This window comes from Atractosteus spatula, chromosome 23 (assembly GCF_055471065.1).
Source record: "Atractosteus spatula isolate fAtrSpa1 chromosome 23, fAtrSpa1.hap1, whole genome shotgun sequence".
Lineage (NCBI taxonomy): Eukaryota > Metazoa > Chordata > Actinopteri > Semionotiformes > Lepisosteidae > Atractosteus > Atractosteus spatula.
The window spans coordinates 4,877,765-4,897,664 of record NC_142728.1 but is presented as its reverse complement, the minus strand read 5'-3'; the positions used below and the strand labels follow the sequence as shown (position 1 = coordinate 4,897,664).

General features: G+C 38.4%; 1 protein-coding gene across 1 annotated transcript in view; it reads left to right on the top strand.

The window, feature by feature from the left end:
• The window catches only part of LOC148816085 (astrotactin-2-like), a 203,373-nt gene that overhangs the window by 80,848 nt on the left and 102,625 nt on the right, over nucleotides 1-19,900 (top strand). The window contains exons 7-8 of the mRNA XM_088904656.1: nucleotides 2,182-2,315; nucleotides 4,033-4,181. Coding sequence (XP_088760782.1) covers nucleotides 2,182-2,315; nucleotides 4,033-4,181 — 283 coding nt within the window. The remainder of the gene's footprint in view (nucleotides 1-2,181; nucleotides 2,316-4,032; nucleotides 4,182-19,900) is intronic.

Genomic DNA, 19,900 nt, shown 5'->3' with positions numbered 1-19,900 from the left:
CTTCTCATTTGTTGTTCTCAAAGTGATCTAACTGAGTATGAGCAGAGTAATTACCCTTCTCTAGAATGTGTTGAAGCTGCAAGATTTTTCTTCTTGAATCAGTTTCAGGGGGACTTTCTGATGTAATGTTTTTTTGTTTGGTGGCTGTGGTCCTCATCTTCTTCACAAGTTGCAAAGGAACAAGTAATAGGTTTATTCCATGCTGAAAAGAGAAGAAAGAAAACACAACGTTTCAGCCGTGGAGCCGTCTTCACAAGTTTCCTTATATACAGTTTTGGAAAAGTACTTTAAGACGCTGCATTTGCTATCAAGCCAAAAACACAATGAGAAAAACTTCTGACACAATGAAGACGTGCAACTGTGCTCTATAACTGAATATATTACTTGTTGAAGAGGTTAAAAGGAGCACAAGCTGCCTGGTTTATAGTGTGCAGGCCTCTACTGCACAGGATGATTGTTTCAAATTGGTTTCTGGTGCTTGTCAGTGGTTGCCCTGTGTTTTGTGTTGTCATCTGCTTGCTCTTTGAGTGTTTCCCCGTGGAGCTGGGAGGGAGAGATCAAAACTACTCTGGACTCAGTGTGAGTCAGAGCTGAGGTTACCCAACTCTAGCTTTTCATTGCAGCAGCTCTGATTGAACTTTCACGTGCATTCTCTTAGCAGATGATTAGGTTGTAATTGACCTAATGGGAAAACATACATGGATGGCATATGGACATATTTGCATTCTGTAATGGTTATATCCTTTAGAAAGCTGTTTCTTTTACTTTATATGAAAAGATCGATATTGCATCCGGATATGTTGCATGGTTTCGATACTTTAATGTAAAAATACAAGACAGAAACTGTTCACATCACATGTTAATGCCTTGATCCTAATACAAAATCACAGACATTAAAAAAAATTACCAAACAGCAGTCCATGAGCTGAATGCTGCAGTATTACGGACTTCATCAATTTCCTCTGCATATTGTCATACCCTTTGGAAAAGGTGCAGGGTAGAGAGACACTGACGCCACTCTGCTCATGGTAAGAAAATGAAGTGGGGAGCCAAAATCCCTTCTTCATGCAAATAGACCCAACAGACAATTTACAGAACAATTCTACTTAACTCACAGGTCTGTGGGGGCAAACCTGAGCACCAGGCAAACCAGGAGAGAACATGCAACCTTTACACATACTGTATGGGTACCTGAGCCTGAAATCAGGACCCTGGAACTGTTAGACAGCACTGGAAATCTCCACACTACTGTGTCCCCCAACAATCCCCACTTAAAAAGTCTCTTTTATAAAATAGCAAGTACACCCTTGCTGCAACACCCTTAAATGAATCTTCAGCTGTAGCTAATTTTAGTATGACTGATTAATACCACTATTATTCACATCAATTCATGTTGAGAAAAGAAAAGTAAAATATCCAACTGCCTCAAAACCTCTCTGATCAAATGTCTGCCTTTTCCTAATATAAGGACGGTAATGTTTTTTTAACAAGATGCCAAAAGATGATTGATTGTTTGGATTTGTTGTTGCTGATATACTAAAAGAAAGTGTCATAAAAGGTGAAGTAATACAGTATGTTCAACAAACAGAAATATTTTCAGCTGAGAACAAAACTGGTCCCATGGGGATGCGATTAGGTTGAATCTGAAATACAGTGCATGGTATCATCCATTTTCTAACCGGTTTATCCAATTCACGGTTGCAGGGGAACAGGACAAGCAACAGGTACAAATCAGAATACACCTTGGATGAGACAAATCACAGAGCACACACAAACACAAATATGTACACCTGGGGCAATTTCTATAATGGTATCAAACTTTTCTTACTGTGGGGATTTTATGTTGAAAAAAGAAACTACAGTAAGCAGACTTTTTGAATGTGAGCATTACATTTTCCTAGTTTGTTTTTTTTCGAATGGACGCATTGTAATTAAACTTACACCTGTCCTGTACGGGGAAATGTCCACTTTAAGAAATTGTACCATATCCGATAAACCGACGGGGAATATGCAAGAGACCTTTCATCAGTTCTGAGACATTCTGTCAGTGCATTAAAAAAAAAAAACACTTTCCTTGGATGTAATTCTAGAAATCCTGATTAGTTAAGGAGATGATGGTGAGGAGCTGAGGGGTTATCCACAGGGGGTCATTATCTATCATCTCACCTTTTCTGTCTGCAGGCTTTCAAAAGTGCCACAATGAGCTCCTACTGGTGTGCAGGGAAGGGAGATGTCATTGAGAACTGGTGTCGCTGTGACCTGAGTGCCTTCAGCAAAGATGGACTACCCAACTGCAGCCCACTGCTCCAGCCTGTGTATGTACACAGCACATCCCTTGAGAGACTTTATTGCGGTATGCCATGGTAAAAGCAGAGTATGGTGCAGTAAAGTGAAGTGAAATGAGTGTAAACTATTAAGAAGTTTGTGAAGAATGATGTGAAGTGTGAGAAGCCCCTACCAAAACAACTTGGAGTATTAACATATTTCAGTAATAAATACTGTGGATATACAGTATGCCTCCAAAGCTTGAAAATTTTAAAATTGGAAATTAAAATACATTGTCGGTTTATTCAGTTTCACCCTTCAGTCCATGTGATTTGATTCGTTCTAAACCTCTCTAAGGAAAACGCAACTTTGCTCTCCTGAACGCCAGTGAGATTCCTTAGTTCACTGAGGGTTATACTGCACTGCTGAAAATATTTTTAAGGAGATGCCACTTGATTCACCCCTTTCTGGAGAGTTTGCTGCTCTCAGCAGCGGGAGCTGGAGGATGACATAGAGTCGTTTCCTTCACGCTGGTCTCAAAGCTGAACTGACATCTGGTCCAACTCTCCAGGAAAATGAGTCACATGATATTCACAGCAAACCCCATTGTAACTCTATAGGGTTTCAGCATATGTTAGCTGAGGCAGGTCCTGGGCTTATGTTTAGTGTATCAGTCGTTGATGCACATTGGATTTGGTGTGGATACTTTGCTTGGCTGTTTTTGTCCTATGACTCAGTAGTTAGTTTGATGCAGTGTTTTCTTATACCAGCTTGAACGTGGTCCATGGTTGTCAAGGCGTACCCTGTAATAACCATCCACTTCGCAAAATTATTTTAAAAACATGACAGAAGTGATCTGAGTCAGTAAGTCATCATATACATGGTCATTGACAAAGCCATTATGGAAAAAGAATTATACAAAGACATTTGAGAACTGCTTATTACCCTTGCACAGACTGCAAATCTGAAATGTGTACCACACTGACAGATATAATTTTATTATGCATGTGTCTATGTTGAAGTGTGATAGCTTAGGTATGCCTAAGCAAAGGAAGAATAGAGCATTTTAACTATTATTTTATTTAGGTGTTCATTTAATAACATTTTATTGTCAAATGTTCTTTATTAAATGCTCCCCGTTGCTTGTCACACCATAATAAAAGTCAGTTTGTAAAAACATAGATTGTGAAACCATCCACAACTCTCAATTTCTCAATGTATTTATGTCACAATAATGGAATCTAATAAAAATGGATATCAAAAGCCATCTGTGCTATGAATCAGGAGAATTCAAATAGGTGCTTATTAAGCACTGCATTTTTCACATTGCATCATTGGACTTGGGCACTGTCCTTCAAGGTGTCAAAGAAAAAAAACTGACTCTGAAGCATTATCTGTTTTTTTGTAACACAGATTTGTCCTCTCATTTTGCTTTTAAAATAATAGTAAAACACACAAAAAATGTTTCCTTGAGATGTGGTGGTAAGGTGTGACTGGCTATTATAAGTTATCTCTTACTCTGTGGTCTTGGGATGGACTGGTCTCCAATCCAGAGGGAGAACAATGTCACACAAACAATGTGCGTTATGTTTCCAGGACAACCTTTTGCTATGAACCTCTGCAGGATATGTGGCTTTCTGATAATGGATGCCAAACTCTGTCTTTTAAGGTAAAGCATGCGCAAGATGTCACCTAGATGTGTGTGGCATGTTAAGTCTTCCTCAGCTTGGAAGTTAAAGCCAGTGGTTGTTTTCAATTGCTCTTCAGGCTTCGTCTTGCTGCCAGTCTGGAGCCCTCCAGCACGATGGTGGCTCTGGAATGGGTGGACATCGAGCCAGTGATTGGATGCAAGATCTCAGACTACATCATCCAGCACAAGAGGGTAGAGGATCCTATGGAGGCCGAAATATACACAGGTAGGCTCCCTCAAAAGAAGGCTGATGTAAGAGTTGTGCAAGTGTGTGCTGCAGTTGTGGCACGCTGTGTCTTGGGTCTCCACTGGAACAGAGCGCAGTCCTCCACTCAGAGAAAAGGTGGCTGCAGCAGGGATATTGAAGCCACTTTCTGGAACTACTGCAGTGCACTTTATTTAGAGGATCCACAGTAAAAAGAATAAAAATACGAGGTCTTGGACACTACTGATCTTAACCGAGGGAAAATGGGTTTATTTTACAGGACGCTGATATTATGTTGTCTTTCAGAATACGTCTGTCAAAGCCTTATCCTCTGAATTTGACCGTTCCTTCTTTATTTCCTCCTCACTTTCCCTCACTATGCTTTGGAAGGTGAAGTTACTCACACAGCAGTCATGACTTCTGCTCTTGCATTTTTATTCCATACTGTACCTTCAGTAGTACTATACTGTAGATTGTGTGCTGTGTTATCTACTGTGATTACACTAACTTAGATGCCTTATTGCACATTTCTAGAACTTATTTTGTTGGATGTTATGGCCTTTTCAGTCTTACATTGTATTATTAAAACAAATGCTATATTTTGTGACAGGTTGTATGAACTTAGGTCTGCTGCCTCACAGCTCACAGGTCCAAGGTTTGATGTCAAACTACGATGTCTTATGTGTGGAGTTTACTGTATATGTTCTTCTCATTTTCATAAGGGTTTTCCCAGGTATCTAGTTTCCTCCCACCTTCCAAGGACATGCTGGCTATAGTAACTGATGTTTCTGCATTGCCTTTTTGCATGCATGTCTCCTGGAGTCCCATCCAGCATACAGTTCCATATTGCACCCTGTGCTTTCAGGGTAGGTTTCCCATTACTGTGATATTTAGCAGAGATGAGTAGTTTTCTGATAGCTAATGGATCCGTTATAGCTGTGTTTACAGGTATATAAGATCCCTTTACATAAATATCAGAGCTTTGGTCTGCTGGAAGTGGAATATTTCTCCCAATTTGTGTGGAATCTTGAAGTGGTAGAACACCTCAGTGTCCCAGGGATCATCAGATATGGAGACTACAGGAACATCCAGGACTGTAAAACTCACTTAGGTGTTCAGCCTTGACAAAAGTACCAAATATAAAATTTGCATGTATATATTTCTCAAATAATTTGGTTCAGGTACTTTTGACCTGTAGCTTTTCTGGTCCCTTTGAGGAAGCAAAGCACGAAAACCATAGGCATAAAGAAGAAAACCCATGTTTATACACGCCAGAAAGTCTGTGTTACACTTTTAGTTTGTTTGCGTTACAAAAAGAAATGAAACCATAACATTGTTTTATATTATTCCTGTTGTTGCTTTAATTTTTTTGTTTTTAATTGTATCTTTTTTTATTATTGAATACACAATGTAGTGTTACATGGTTTTCAAATTATACAAGAACATAAAGACTAATGCAGGAAATCGTGCCAACAAAAGGGGGCCGATTAGCCCATTTACTTTGTGTTTTGTAATTTATCTGAAGGTTTGATTCAGCTGATTCAGTTTCTTGAAAGAACCCAGGGTACTGCCTTCAACATCATGGCCGACTAGCTTGTCTAAGACTCCCACAATCCTTCACTAGCACTTTCCCTTAGTTTCTATTTTTATCCCCAGCTCATGTTCATTGATTGTGGAAATTGGGTTGAATTTGTCAGTGTCTTTGGAGTCAGGGTCTGTTGTGCTCTTCTCTGTTCATGTCTAAAGCGATTTAGTTCTTTAGCCTATTCAGTCCATCCTCTCTGTGCTTGTGATGTCCGAAGTAACATTAAGGAAGTTCTACAGTTGCTGTTTAGCCACCTCCCTTGGCGCTGTTTTCCAAAGTCAGGCCAATGCTTTTGAGATCTTTCTTTGGCCTGCTTCTTTTTTCTTGCCCTGCTGTGCCCATCAGTGGGCTAGCCTCCGTATTCCATTGGATGGGATTCTATACACGCCCCAGTGATCTTTAATGGCCTGAACTGATCTGCAGTGCCATATTTCCACTCTATGTATGGATTCTTCTTTTAGGGCCAAATAATTCATGTTTTCCATGCTGTTTGGAATTTGTTTTAGGATGTTTCTGACCTTTTGCCAGTGGAAGCTGTTGTTACCCAGCAATCAGAGCAATACAGCTGCACAGTGAGGTCGTTACTTTTGAAGACTCTTAAATCGGTTTGTTTGCCTCCAGGTAGTTTGAAGGCATAGGCCTGGTTTGTTTTGCTGATTCACATTTTCACCTTCCTCCCGCAGTCACCACCTGTTGACTCCTTGCTGCTGAAAAGGTGAGTGCTCCCACCTCTTGCAGTGGTTTAATGTTCACTGTAAAAGGTTGGTTGTCCCTGGAGCTTCATGAGGTTTGTCTTCTCAATGTTGACAGTGACGCTGCTTGCTTCTTCTGTCACAATCGCTGTCTTTGAATGTCTTGTGTCACCTGGAAAGACGCGTAATACGATGAGGCTAATGTAGGTTTTCTAGCATTGATGTCATCGTTCCTTGTATGCCACATTTTCCATTTCCTGTTGCTCGTTTCGCCGGTCAGAACATCAAAAAGAAAACAAGGAATGACAAAAGATTACAGCTGTGTGACACTCCCAGCAGCAACCTGAAACCTTGGGTGTAATTTTGGTGGTGGCTGTGTAAAACTTGGTTGTGTTTTTAACTCCTCTCATGATTCATCAGCTCAAGACAGAGACGGGTATACACAATACAAGGTTTTTAAAAGTCAAGTACAAAGTGTATTTTAAGATAGGATTTGAATGTGCTGACTGACTTGTGAGATCTCCTTTTAATTTAGGTTCGGAGATTGTTCCACAGCCTTGGAGCAGCAGAACACTGCAAAAATAGTTTCCATATAACATACAGTATATATGTGACATACAGTAGCTGTATATCTGAAACTTCTCTAGTATTTTTCCAGAACTAAACTAAATTCTAAATTACCAGGTGGAATTGTAAAGCGTAATGAAGTTCTTAATTCTTTGTTGTTTAATAGTAGCTGACTGGAAAACATAAAATGGTTTGAAAAAACTAAAATCTCTACAACCGATGAAAAACATAATCACACACTTAGGGTTATATATACAGTATATGCTGGAACCTCCAGGTAAAAAAAAAAAACAATAACTGATCAAGGAAGTCCTATTCAATAATATTGTGGCTTAAGACTGGCATGTCACAGGTGATACCAAGGTCAAGTATGTATTCTTTTTCAAGAGTGAGTATATTTACATGCTGAGTAAAACGTAATCCGGGGGAGTACAGAATTCCGTGCAGAAAAGAAGAAAGTAGAGCCACAACGTGAATATTAAAATCTCCTTGCATTAAACCCTCATAAAACCATACACTGCAAAACAAAAGTGACTGATACTTTCCAGTTGTACAGAATTCTGCTTTGGTGACTTGTATACAGTCACAATTACGAGCCAGGTTGAGCACCAGTCATTCAAATGATTCAAAAAGCTGCAGCAGACAATGTTCTCAGAGTAGCATTATAATAGGTCAACGTACAGCTACCATTGTCCTAATAATCTAACCCCTCTTCTGGAAACACTGGGTTTCTCTGAATCTTCCATTGAAGATAAATAATTTAGGCATTTCTCAGAAATAAATTTGTTCAACAGTTGTGTTGGGAAGGGAGCTAGTAATAAGTAATGCAAGTTTAAAAACAGTCAGAAGCATGGAATAATAAGAAATAGGAAAAGTGTACAAACAGCTTAACCTCATAAGAATACCAGTAAGCAATAACCAATAAGAATACCGTGAACCGTCTACTTAAACGGATCACCAAACTGTACCAATATGACAATATGACGTTTGTTTTCAAAGCTAAACTGGAGATGTCACAGCTGTGTGGTGACAAATGTTGAGTTTATGTTCTTAGAACATTGTTCGCACTCACAGTTTTCTGATGTTTATGTGCCTGTGAATAGCTGCTGCTACCATCTACTATGTTTTTTGGGAAACACTTGCTATGTTGGGGAACAAAGAACTGCTGTACAGAGATCCTGTCTGCGGTTGGCCAGTTTCTGGTATATGGCCCACGTTCAGGGAAAAAATGGCATGATGTAATGAATTAGTTCATTGTTTATTTTCTCTGAATTTGTAGCATCATTCCACTTATAAACAGGAATTATATAACCAGTATCTGAACATTTTCCAATCCATTGTGACCATTGTTATTACTGTTAATGATACTACCATAGCTAATATTTCTGATAACAGTAATACAGATTGAAGGGACAGCGATCAAGATGGTGGTAAACAAAAGAGGGCAAAGCAGGGTCTGCCCAACATCTGAAACCTAAATGATACTCTTCCCCCCCACCCCCAGTAAATTGGGTGAACCTTTTCTGTATCCCAAGTTCACTAAGAGAGCTGGTCATTTGAGTTGACACAGAGCAGAACAGCCCTGATGAGGTTGTGCAGTCTTATTAAACCTTATCTGTGTGCTAATTTGAAAGAAAGGTTAAGCATGTGGATTGTATTAGCAGGAGTCAGTTGGAGACTCTGAATGACGGGGGTGTTGAGTTGCCTGTTACAATTGGTAATTAGACGGGATCGACACCACACACTCACCTGCGAGGGCGAATGAGTCAGAGCTCCTGTGATAGGCGGTCGAAAAAGGCGCAATGGAAGTAATGAGAGTTAGTCACCAGGCACAGCAGGGGTGATTGAGGACTCCAGCACAAACAATAATTCGCACGGTCTGGCCAAAGACAGCCAGACTCCAGACCACACTTGCACACTGCACCAGGGTGGGGAGGGGATAACACTGATTTTGTCTCACTTGTATTCTGTCTGAATAGATCTGTCGCTGCAGCACAGTTCAGCGTTTTCTAACCCCAGCGTTAGAACTGGCATTAGGGATTTGAGTTTTGCTGTTGCCGGCTGCTGTCTTTCATAATTGCACAGTATCTCTGAAACTAGAGTGGTCCTTTCTTTGGAAAAAAATGAAGGGGATTTTCATTTCATTGTGCTTAAGAGGTAGTGAGGGCCTCATATCTTAAACCTTATTGGTACAAAAAACTGGCATTGCTTTTTGTATGCCTGAACAGCATATAAAATAGTGTATGTGGATGTCTAGGCAGGGTAATCAGATGCTGAACATTAATCTAGACTGTAATTTTACAGATTACACCAAAAAATATTTTTCTTGCCTCTTGCAGAGAATGGGTCAGATAGCCAGCACGTTTCCATATTATCTCTTTATCCCTGAAACGAAAATAAGAAAGAGTTCCTCTTATATGAATTCAAAAAGAGATGATAAAGAAATGCAAACTTACAGTAGGTGCAATGAGCTTGACAGAAACAGAGTTGGACTGGATCGTGCCTTCTATTTAAATGAGGTCTGCATCCCTCGATCTTCCTTTTTACCTGATATAGGTGTCAAGATGGTGGCATGTTCCTACTCCTTCAGCTAAAGCTTTCCTGTCATGAGCTTGTCATGATTGTTTTTCATTTAAATTTCATGCGTTTACTGTTGTTCGCAATAACCCATATACAGTTGCTTTGAATTACGAACATGTGTTCACGCACACTCTTGGCCACAGCTACCTTGGGATTTTGACATTCTTATCTACTGCCACTCTTCCTAAGGACTTTATTGCTCTGTTGGATTTTCTTAACTCAATACAGTGCCAAATGGCTCCAACTCACATGGAAAATTAGAAAAAACTGGCTCATATTGCTGTATATAACAGAACTTGTGACGTCTAATATAAACAATAACTATACAGTCATTTAGGAATGTGTACATGCTCAAGAAAGCAAGCCAGTGACAACAACAGAGTAGCAGGTTATACATATGACTGGATGGACTGTGAAAGAGAGATTCTTTCCCCAAAGACTTTGACAATATCAATACAGAGGTTCTCTTAATAAATAGCACGACACAAACCAGAGTCCACAAGTGCAGACTACTATATGTGGAAGTGCATTTAAAATGGAGAAAAGAGGACACTTGTTTATCTTACGGGTTGTGAGAGTACCCAGCCATGTTGTTAAAGGGGATACTCTGCCTTCTTTTAAGAAGCAGCTGGATGACGTCCTTGGATCAATTAGCTACTGACTACCAAACACCCCAGATGAACATGAATAGTCTCTTCTCATTTGTAACTGTTCGTATGTACAGTACTTAAAGATTTTGGCAGCCTAATTCAGAGCAAGGTTTTTGGTAAAGCAAGCCAAATTACTAAAAATTCACTTTTTTTTTTACCTTAAGGGACTTCTAAAAATGCAGTGTACAATTAGGTACGGTTATGTCTTTTTTTTTTTAGTTTGACATACAGTATAACTAAAAACGTACAGTACATGAATACCGTTAATACCCTTCAAAACGGATATTGTGGTCTTTCTTCTTGAGACTGCTCTCCTTACTGCTGGTTTGTAGTCAACAGCAACCAAAGCAGATTCTGGGGAGGAATGATGCCTCTTTTTTTTTTGTCACTACATGTCTTATTTGAAAAGTCATCAGTTTGGTCAATGCACAATGCAAGTGACTGTCAGTGTTTGTAACAGGCTCTGGAGACAATTCCACACTGGCTGCCCCTCTCAGTCACCTCATCTGTCTGTAAAGTCTGTAAAGCTTTGTGCCCCAAATTGATTATGTTGATTTATATTTGGATGAATCAGTAATGTGAGTTTTTACTTTGGATCTGTCCTGAATTTTTTTTTAAAAATGCAATCTTTTTGAGCAGTTCCCTGTGTACTTGCAAATATTTCAGGTGAGGTCAGGAACAGCACAAAAATCTCTTCTTCCTTTGATGTGGTTGGACACCAGCCTGGATGTCAGTATATAAATCCCTCAGATTTATATGCCTGCGGTCTAACTGGCTTCGCAGGCAGTCACTTAGGTCTTACTACAGGTATTGTTTGTCTGCTGTAGTCTGAATGCATTGTCTGTTTCAGTAACCTACTTTAAAAACATATTTTTTATTGGAGTTTATTTTTTCATATTCAGTTTTCATAGATTTCACATCTCGGGTTTTAAGTCCTGTCACCCCTTTGCTTCTTCCATTTTTCGGGATATTTGCAATTTTAAGAGCGCAGAGATCCTAAATGTAGCCTTTTACAATAAAACAACTTTTGAACAAATAAGAAATAGCATGTTGGATGACTAGCTACAGGATGCAACCTGACTAGTCCTTTAAAGCCCCAAACTGGGGTTTAGGGACTCTTAGCTTTTAGATGTGCCAGGATCAGGCTGTGGAACATGTAGTATAACTTAGAAGCTTAGGTACTGTATAAAGATGCACATGACAGTGAGCATGCTGACTTAGGAATTAGTTATCTTCTTCTGAAGTTACTGCTTGACTCTCAGTTAACCTAAAATTTATAGGACTCAGCTGCAAATGTTGAGGTCCCAAAGGAGTGTGAATAGTTAGCAGATATGTATCTCCCTCCTGACTAAGAAACAACAGAGGAGAATCTAAATAAACAAAAAAGCCTAATTAAAATAGTCAGACAGCGCCTTGTTTTGTTGTCCTAATTTTCACTGGAAGGGGTTATAGATATAGCTGTGTATATACATATATCAGTTTTTGAAAAGAACAGAGCACAGCATATCATCTTATTAATGTTTGGAATTGCCTTGTGAGGAACATTGAGCTCTGCAGAGGTACAGAACACTTGGATTTACACAAACATTTCAGCTAAGTATAATAATATTTTTTTAAATATTAACTGTGCAGGAATGTTGCACTTTGCTTTGTTTATGGAGTTACAAGGGTCTGCTTAGATTAAGAAGATTAATCTTCTCTATTCAAGGAGTGTACTGGTATGTGTGCAGGATAAAGCTAGTGCCACTGACTAACGTGGGTAAAATTTGTTGCTGGAACAGCTGGAAGAAGGAAAATCCCTCTTTTTTTTATTTTCCTGTCTCTGTCCATTCTATTGTTTACATTTCTCTCTAGAACACAGTTTCACAAGAGACCACAACAGATTCACTCCAGGGCAAAGTCTTTCTGCAGGGATGTTCATTGTTCTAATTTATCTTATAAAAACATTGCATTCTCTAAGGAATACAAGTTGCATTTCCTTTTAACAAACTTCTATAATCATGACTTTTCTTTTTTTTTTTTTCTTCTCTGTCTTCTGGCTACTGGTTTTCTCCAAGGAACTTAAAAGAATTTTCACTACATTCTTAAAAAATAAGAATGAAAAACATGATCTGGCTTAGCACAACAATTGCTACTTTTATAGTGACCGTTGTGGTATGGTATCTAGATAATGAGAAATTAAATGAGAATGATTCTTAAAGATGTGTGTAACGTGATTATTTTTTACTTACTTTTTTAATTATAAATTCCACAATGCACTTTGTTGCCCCTTTTATTTATTTTTTTCAAAGCAAGAGTCCTCTCCTCAACAGTTCAGGTCAATGCTAACCCATTCATACATACAGTGGATATAGTCTCATACCAGGGCTGCAGATTTAAAGCACTAGAGTTCACAAACACAAGCTGTGGAACTCATTTTATTTGAAACCTTCTATCAACTAGGTCAATAACAGACAGGCTTAGAAAGGGACATGATGAAACCACAAAAGAACATCATGAATATTTCAGAGGTAAGCCCTCAATGTGGAACTGATACCAAATCAATAGATGCCTAAGCTTTGTGTCGGAAACTGTGTACCTTTATCTAAGCTTATAGCTTATAACACAAGCTTTACAGTGCTTTTAGAGGACTGGAGATATGCATTCTCCTGAGGTAAGCTCAGCCTACATGTTCTTTCTAATATTGATCATCTCAAGTAAACTGGTAGGGAAAGTACGATGGTTGTATTTGTTTTGTACATGCAAAAGCTGAAGAATTTGGTGTTAGAGATAAAATAGGGCATCCAGCCACTAGCAGGGACTCTGAATCACAGTCTAGTATTATTTTTCCATAGGCACATTCATTTATAAAGAAATATTCAGCTCAAACAAAATGATGCTTGGCTTCTACTATATTTCTGCAATACCTCCATTATCTTATTGAGCTCTCAGGGTCCATTATCTTCATTTGTTGTACACGGTTGCACTCTTTAACAAACTAAGACCTAAGGTGAAATCCATCATTGTCCTCAAAGTTTTTACTCTGCTTCCAGCAACAGCTCCTGGGCAGAAGTAGATCCAGTTTTTTTATTCTCTCATTATTCGTAACTGAAAGATAAAATGGCTGTCCTCTTGTTCAATCATTTAAATGGAAAAAAACGATGATGCGTTATACATTTTTACCTTTAGGTTTAGTGAAAAATAACTTCGTAGATTCTTTCTAGATTTCTAGAGTAAATTTCTAGATTCATAAATACCAAAATTGTCTCTGCTTTGCATGGCTCTGGAAATTTAGTGCATAGCTAATGAGTGCCTTTAGAGGGATGATTGGATACACTGATACATTGTCCTGAATTGCCAGTGAATGAATTTGCACTGAGAGGTCTGACACTGATTCTTTTGCTTATTTATGAATGTTTTGCTTATTTATGAAGTTTTGGGAGTGTTTATAGACCAAAATTATTATTTTTTTTAACAATAAGGCATGAGAGTGAGTTCAATGTTGTCCACCATCACATTGCAGTGATGGCTCAGTAGTTCTCCCATTGTACATCTGTCAGCTTGGTACTGGAGCTTGAATCATTGCAATAGACAAAGATACCGGAATAACTGAAAATGAGTATCAGACAACCATATACAGTGCCTTGCTAAGGTATTCAGGTTCTTCACATTATGTTGCTTTAAAGCTTACAGTCATGACACTTTGAGGTAACAATTAATGTGTTATGTACACAGCCTACTGCACACAAAGCAATTATTTTCAAAGCAAAAAAACAAAAAGAAGGATCTATAATAAGTATATAATATAAAATTGAAATAGAAAATTATTGCATAAGTACTGTATTCACACTCTTTGATGTGACAAGCCCTTTATTAATTTAGGTGCATAAACTTGCCTTACCAAACTGCACATACAGTATGTAGTTGAGTGGACAATGTCTGTGTTCCATCTTAGTGGTTTAAATGATTTCAGAAAAAATGCACGTCTCTGTAAGGTCTCTTAATAACGTAATAAATTCCAAGGAAAGATTCAGCCATGAAGACCATGAAAATTTTAAAACAAATGATGGAAATAATAATGGTATAAAGTTGTAAGGGGAAGGATATAAAGCATTTCAACAATACCCGTGAGATCTCTGAGCATGAAGTCAGTTATCAAGTGGAAGGCATCTAGGCACCCAAACAGAAACTGGGGAAAGAGGAAACTGATTAGGAACACCACTGTGAGGCTAACAACAACTTTGAAAAAGGTTCAGAGTTCAGTGACTGAAATGAGAGGAAGAGACCATGGGTGAACAATATCCTGGTCACTTTACAAAGGGGGTTTATATGGAACTGAGAAAAAACATCTCCAATTCCTCATGGGGTTTGCAATAAAGCACCAAAGTGATGCTGCAAGCATGGCAAAACTGAAGCTTTGTGATCTAAATGCAAAGTGTCACAGCTGATGCAAACCCAACATATAGTCCATCATTCGATCAACACCATTCCTACTGTCAACGTGGTGGTGGCAGGATTATGTTATAGTTCTGCTTCTCATCAGCAGGGGCTGGGAAGCTTGTCAAGACTAATTGCAACATCAGTTGAGCAAAATACTGGCAAATCCTAGAGGATAACCTGCTTCAGGCCTAATACTGGGGACAAAAATTCACATTTTAGTAGGACAGTTAACCAAAGCACAGGGTAAAAGCTACAGTGAAGTGCCTTAAGAATACGAAAGTAAATGTAAGTTTCCAGTTAAAGTCCTTGCTTGAATCCACTATTGAGAATCTGTGGAAAGATGGGAAAAATGTGTCCTTTAGTGATCCCCTAGCACCTTGAGACAGTTTGAGCAAATCTGCTAAGAAGAAAAGGTTGCACCAAGGTGGTACCCCTTGCAGACTTGGAGCGTCCACTGTATATTGAGTCCGTGGGTCTGGATAATTATAAAATCAATCTATTTCATTTTTTTCTTTAGTTTTTGCTTACATTTACTGTAACTTATTTTACTTTGAAAACAGTTTGAGGTTTTAGGATTTGATTGGAGGTTAAAAAAACAAAATGCATCATGTTGTCATTTTACAAAATTGAACACCATGGGAAAGCTACAGCAAGGTACGACGTTTATATTTCACCCCATAATTCATCCACGTTTGCTTAATAGAATGTTATCGGTTTTTGCAATGTGTTTCTAATGACAAAGAACATGTGTGCTTACTTACAATCCTCAGCTGAGTAGCAACGCAGTGCACATTTAAGGCACTGTACCATCCTGCTGCATTCTCCGACTTTGACTATATTTCAGTCTAGGGAATATAGTACACCAGGACATACTGTAGGTTCAGTGAGGATACAACAACCATTTCACATTTGTCTACCTGTGCAAGAAGTAAAGGATATTGATGCCAGGTTCTATTCCATACAGTACATGTATATTCATATTACGCCAATAAATGAAAGACAAACATTATGCTCCAAAAAGTTTTTTTTCATATTCATCAAAACAAAATAATTGCTTGCAGATTATCAGAGGCAGCAGCAATATTTTAACTGGTTCCACTTCAAAGAGAACTTTTGCGTTTCATCAGTTGTCATTCCATGATGTCAAAGTTACAAATGTTTGCTTTGATGTGTTAAAAGGTTATTGAGGCAACCAGTAAATATCTCCTGTTCACAACACTCCTTGGTGTGGGTAGGAATGAGACCTTGCTGAGTCTTGGGGCGGATGGTTAGCAGGTTTCAAGAGGGAACAGAGTGGTTTCTTTCCCAGATTCTGCCTATGCAGTTGTCTGTGAAACACATGAGACTTGAGAACATTAACAACAGGTTCGGCTGGAACACAGCTGTGATATCTAGTAAAAGATCCAAGTGCCCTAGCTGAAAAAGACATTTTTAAAATATCTTATCTATTAAAAACAGATCCTGCATCACTGTTAGCGCAAGGCTTGTGTTGGTTAACAAAGTAGCATGAATAACTTTTTCCTCATACATCATGATGAATCACTTTAAATAAATGACTTTATGTGATGGCTTCATCACTTCTGATTTATAGTTTATTCACCAACTACAAACCTGTAAAAGCAGGCATTTTGTAAACGTTTTTGTAGTGTGGTATAACAAAAATCTGTAGAATACAACAAAATGCAATTGGTTATACAGTAATTTAACAAAATACAGTAATTATAGCCATCACGATGGAGTTTGTATATACAGGATAATTATTGTAGTTTTGTGCTTTATAATATGGAAAGAGGATGACTTTACATATACTGTAAGTCGCTCATGCCATTCCCAGATAAAATATTTAGCTTTTCTTTTCATGAAAGCTTCTTGTGGTGTGAGATAAATTGACAACAGTTAATACCAATCTCTATTTCAGTGAGACATTGAGGACATTCCAGAACTTGAATACCAGTGGTAGATTTTTGGGGGAGATATACTGTGGTTGTACCTGTTTAATTTATTCTGGGTATATTGTTTATATAGATATAGATTTTTACATATGTAGGTCATATGTTGGAGTAGTCAGTGGTGATTATTCCAACTGGAAAAATAAAACTGAAGTGGAAATATAAAACTGCATTAAAAGGGGGCTTTAAAGCTTGGAGTCAGTTTATGGATCTCTTTCCGAAATAGCACAGTATCAGAAACTAATTTTAAAGCTTTTTTGAAACTAAGCATATACCAGAAAACAATGTATTTAGTTCTGGTCATAGGAACTTTAAAGGGACAAAGTGTAGCCTAGTTAATTACACGGATTGTGGCGTGGTAGGCTTTAAGAATGCTGAACGCTTTCCAGTAAAAATTAAGGGGGGAGGGGGGAATTCAGATTAGATTGGTTTTATTTTTGTACCACTATTTTTTAAATCCTTCAGGGGTCATGATAGTGAAATCCTTTCCAGGCCAGTTCAGACAGAGAAAGAAAGACAAAGAGAGTGGTGTATGGAACATGTTAGTAAGCCATGTTCTTTGGATATGATTGCCAGGGTACTTAAACAAGAGTAAATTGAGATCTGGGATCAATAATACACTAGCATAAACATAGCTGATAGCTTACCTAATCTTATAATTCACCACATTTTCTGCACAGCGCGTTTCTGTGCTCCTTTTCGTGCCAGACATACAGCAGAACCATCTGTCTGCCTCCTTTCATTCCTTTCCCATGGTTTTGCACTTGTTGAAATCCTGCTCACCAGTCTTGTACCAAACCACCTATCTAACTTCCAAACCAGTTTTCAACAGTGGGGCTCAGACCTACTGAAGAGTAATAACAGCTTCCATGCAGTTGGTAATGGAGTGCTCGGCCCCATATAAACAACGTCTTACCAGAACCCGCACTCTTGTACTGAAAGAGAAGTTTGTTGAATATTTTTGGTCTTTCGTAATGCACTCTAAATCAAAAGTCAAGAAGAATATCTCGGATTTCAATCATGTTTCTGTTCAGACCAAAGAAATGAGGCAACAGTAATGTTTGTCGGACATGTTTGGCAATACCATTGGCTGCATTTGCATTGTAAAACAAATCCACCTTTGTAAATTCTATCCACATCCAAAAGACTGCAGTGTAGTTAATTGAGAGCATTATGGTAACAATGCTGGGTTTGTTTACCCTACCAGAATAACAGAGAGAACCCACTAAGTGAAGGAAGGTCTAGCTTGAGCAGTGTTCACAGCTGCATATACAGTATATTGTAGCATTAATTCTGATAGCTATTCAGTGGAGTCCATGGATATATGGGTCACTCAGCCAAAAAGCAAACTCTGCATCTGATGAAATATGTCAGAATATTCCATGTGTGCTCTACAAAGGCTGAGATAAGTAGATGGTAATGATCTGTTGTTGTTTTCAGTGTTGACCTAAGATGCATATGGACCAACAGTTATATATTTTCGGAGGTCACATATTTCTCCCTTAAACCCAATCTGCTACGGTACCTCTGTAAAGTCATCAGTAACGACGGGACATCCAGGACCACATGCTCAGCCTTTCCCAGTACCTTGAATCGGATGAGTTTAGCCCATGAAACATACATTTTGTTTAGTTTGCCCGGTTTGAATTGTTTTTTTTTTACAGTTTCTTGTTTAATCTGGAGTGCTTACGTTATATTTTGTATCCACATTGCTAAGGGTTTAGGTCACACCATTTAAGTAGTGAGACAAAACATCTGTTAAAGATAGACCTCCAGCATATTAAAAGGAAGTGAATGCAGACTCTTAAAAAAACAATACTTAACGACAGCATGTAATCTTACATTTATTAGATAAGCAGTTTAATGCCCAATTAATGTGGCTGATCTCATTGCGTCTTCTTATTTTTACCTTATTCTCAAACTGGTCATGTGGACTTCACTGTACACTTTGTTCCTTCTCCAAATTTCCACAAGATATCCTTTTCCTGATTCTTCCTGTAGCTTCATGCATGTTTGCCTCATTTCAAACCTTGAGGAAACCGTGATCTACCAACAGAAAACATCCTCTGGCAGTGGCTATAAAAGAAAGGGTGTAGGTTTGATGCTCTGCTGTTAAAGGCACTTTTCTGCAAGTGCAAGTTGATCCTGTAGTCCAGATACTGTATGTCCAGTGCAGTAAATGTATGCAATAGGTGGGCTGTGCCTGGTCCCAGCAGTACATACACAGCAGTACATCAGTCACTGATAGCTGCAAAACTCCTCCAAGTGTTAACTCTCCTTTAGGGACTGAGGGGATATCGGAGCGAGAAATGGTAATGTAGTTTCATTTAGATTAAAAGTGCATGAATACAACTAATCATGGCGGGCATTTATATTCTAAATTTTAAAATGGATAGTGTGACAAACAGCACTGCCTTGAGGGAGCATCTCTGGGCAGTGATCTGGCCTCAAAAAATTAGGTCATTTATGACTTTGTTGATGAATGTGATTTGTTTTCTTCCAGAAATAATTGTGCAGCAACAGAGGAAAAAACACAATGATAAAACTTTACAGACCAACAATATACAGCTAAAAGCAAATTGCTGAAGATCTCATGAAATTGAGATGTCATTTTTGCTGAAGATTTACATTAAGTTGTATTCATAAGGGGTTCATAAATATCATCCATCCATGCTTATCCAAAACAGGGTTATGGAGAAGTTGGTGCCTATCCTGGCAACCTACAAGTGCATGCAGGATACACCCTGAATAGGATTTAGTCATTTGCAGGACACACGCTCACAGCAGAGCCAGTTTTCAGAGACACCAATTAACGTACCAGTATGTCTTTGGACTGAGGAGGAAAATCTGTGTGAACATGGGGAGAACATGCAAACTCCTCTCAGATAGCACCCTAGGCATTGAACCCAGGGCCTCAGCACTGTGAGGCAGCAGTGCTAACCACTGTGCCACCCTAATAAATATCATATTAAGGATCAATTTGCTATCAGTTATGGTTTTATTGAATGTTAATATAACAATGATAGATGCACAGTAGTATTCATATTAAAGCTCAATTCTGAGGATCTGCAGGCAGTTTATCAGCTTTCTATAGAAACTCGGTTGACAGTAAATTGATCATTAATAAGATATCTTTTGACCCTTTATTTGCACAATATACAATGTGAAATGTTCTTTGTTGTTGTTTCACAGCTGGTAAGTGACTACCCATTTCTCCAAAGTTTGCTATTTTTCTTATCATGACTTTTAGACCTTTAAACACTTTGGGCAGAATGTGGCCTTTTTTCTGTTTTTGTAG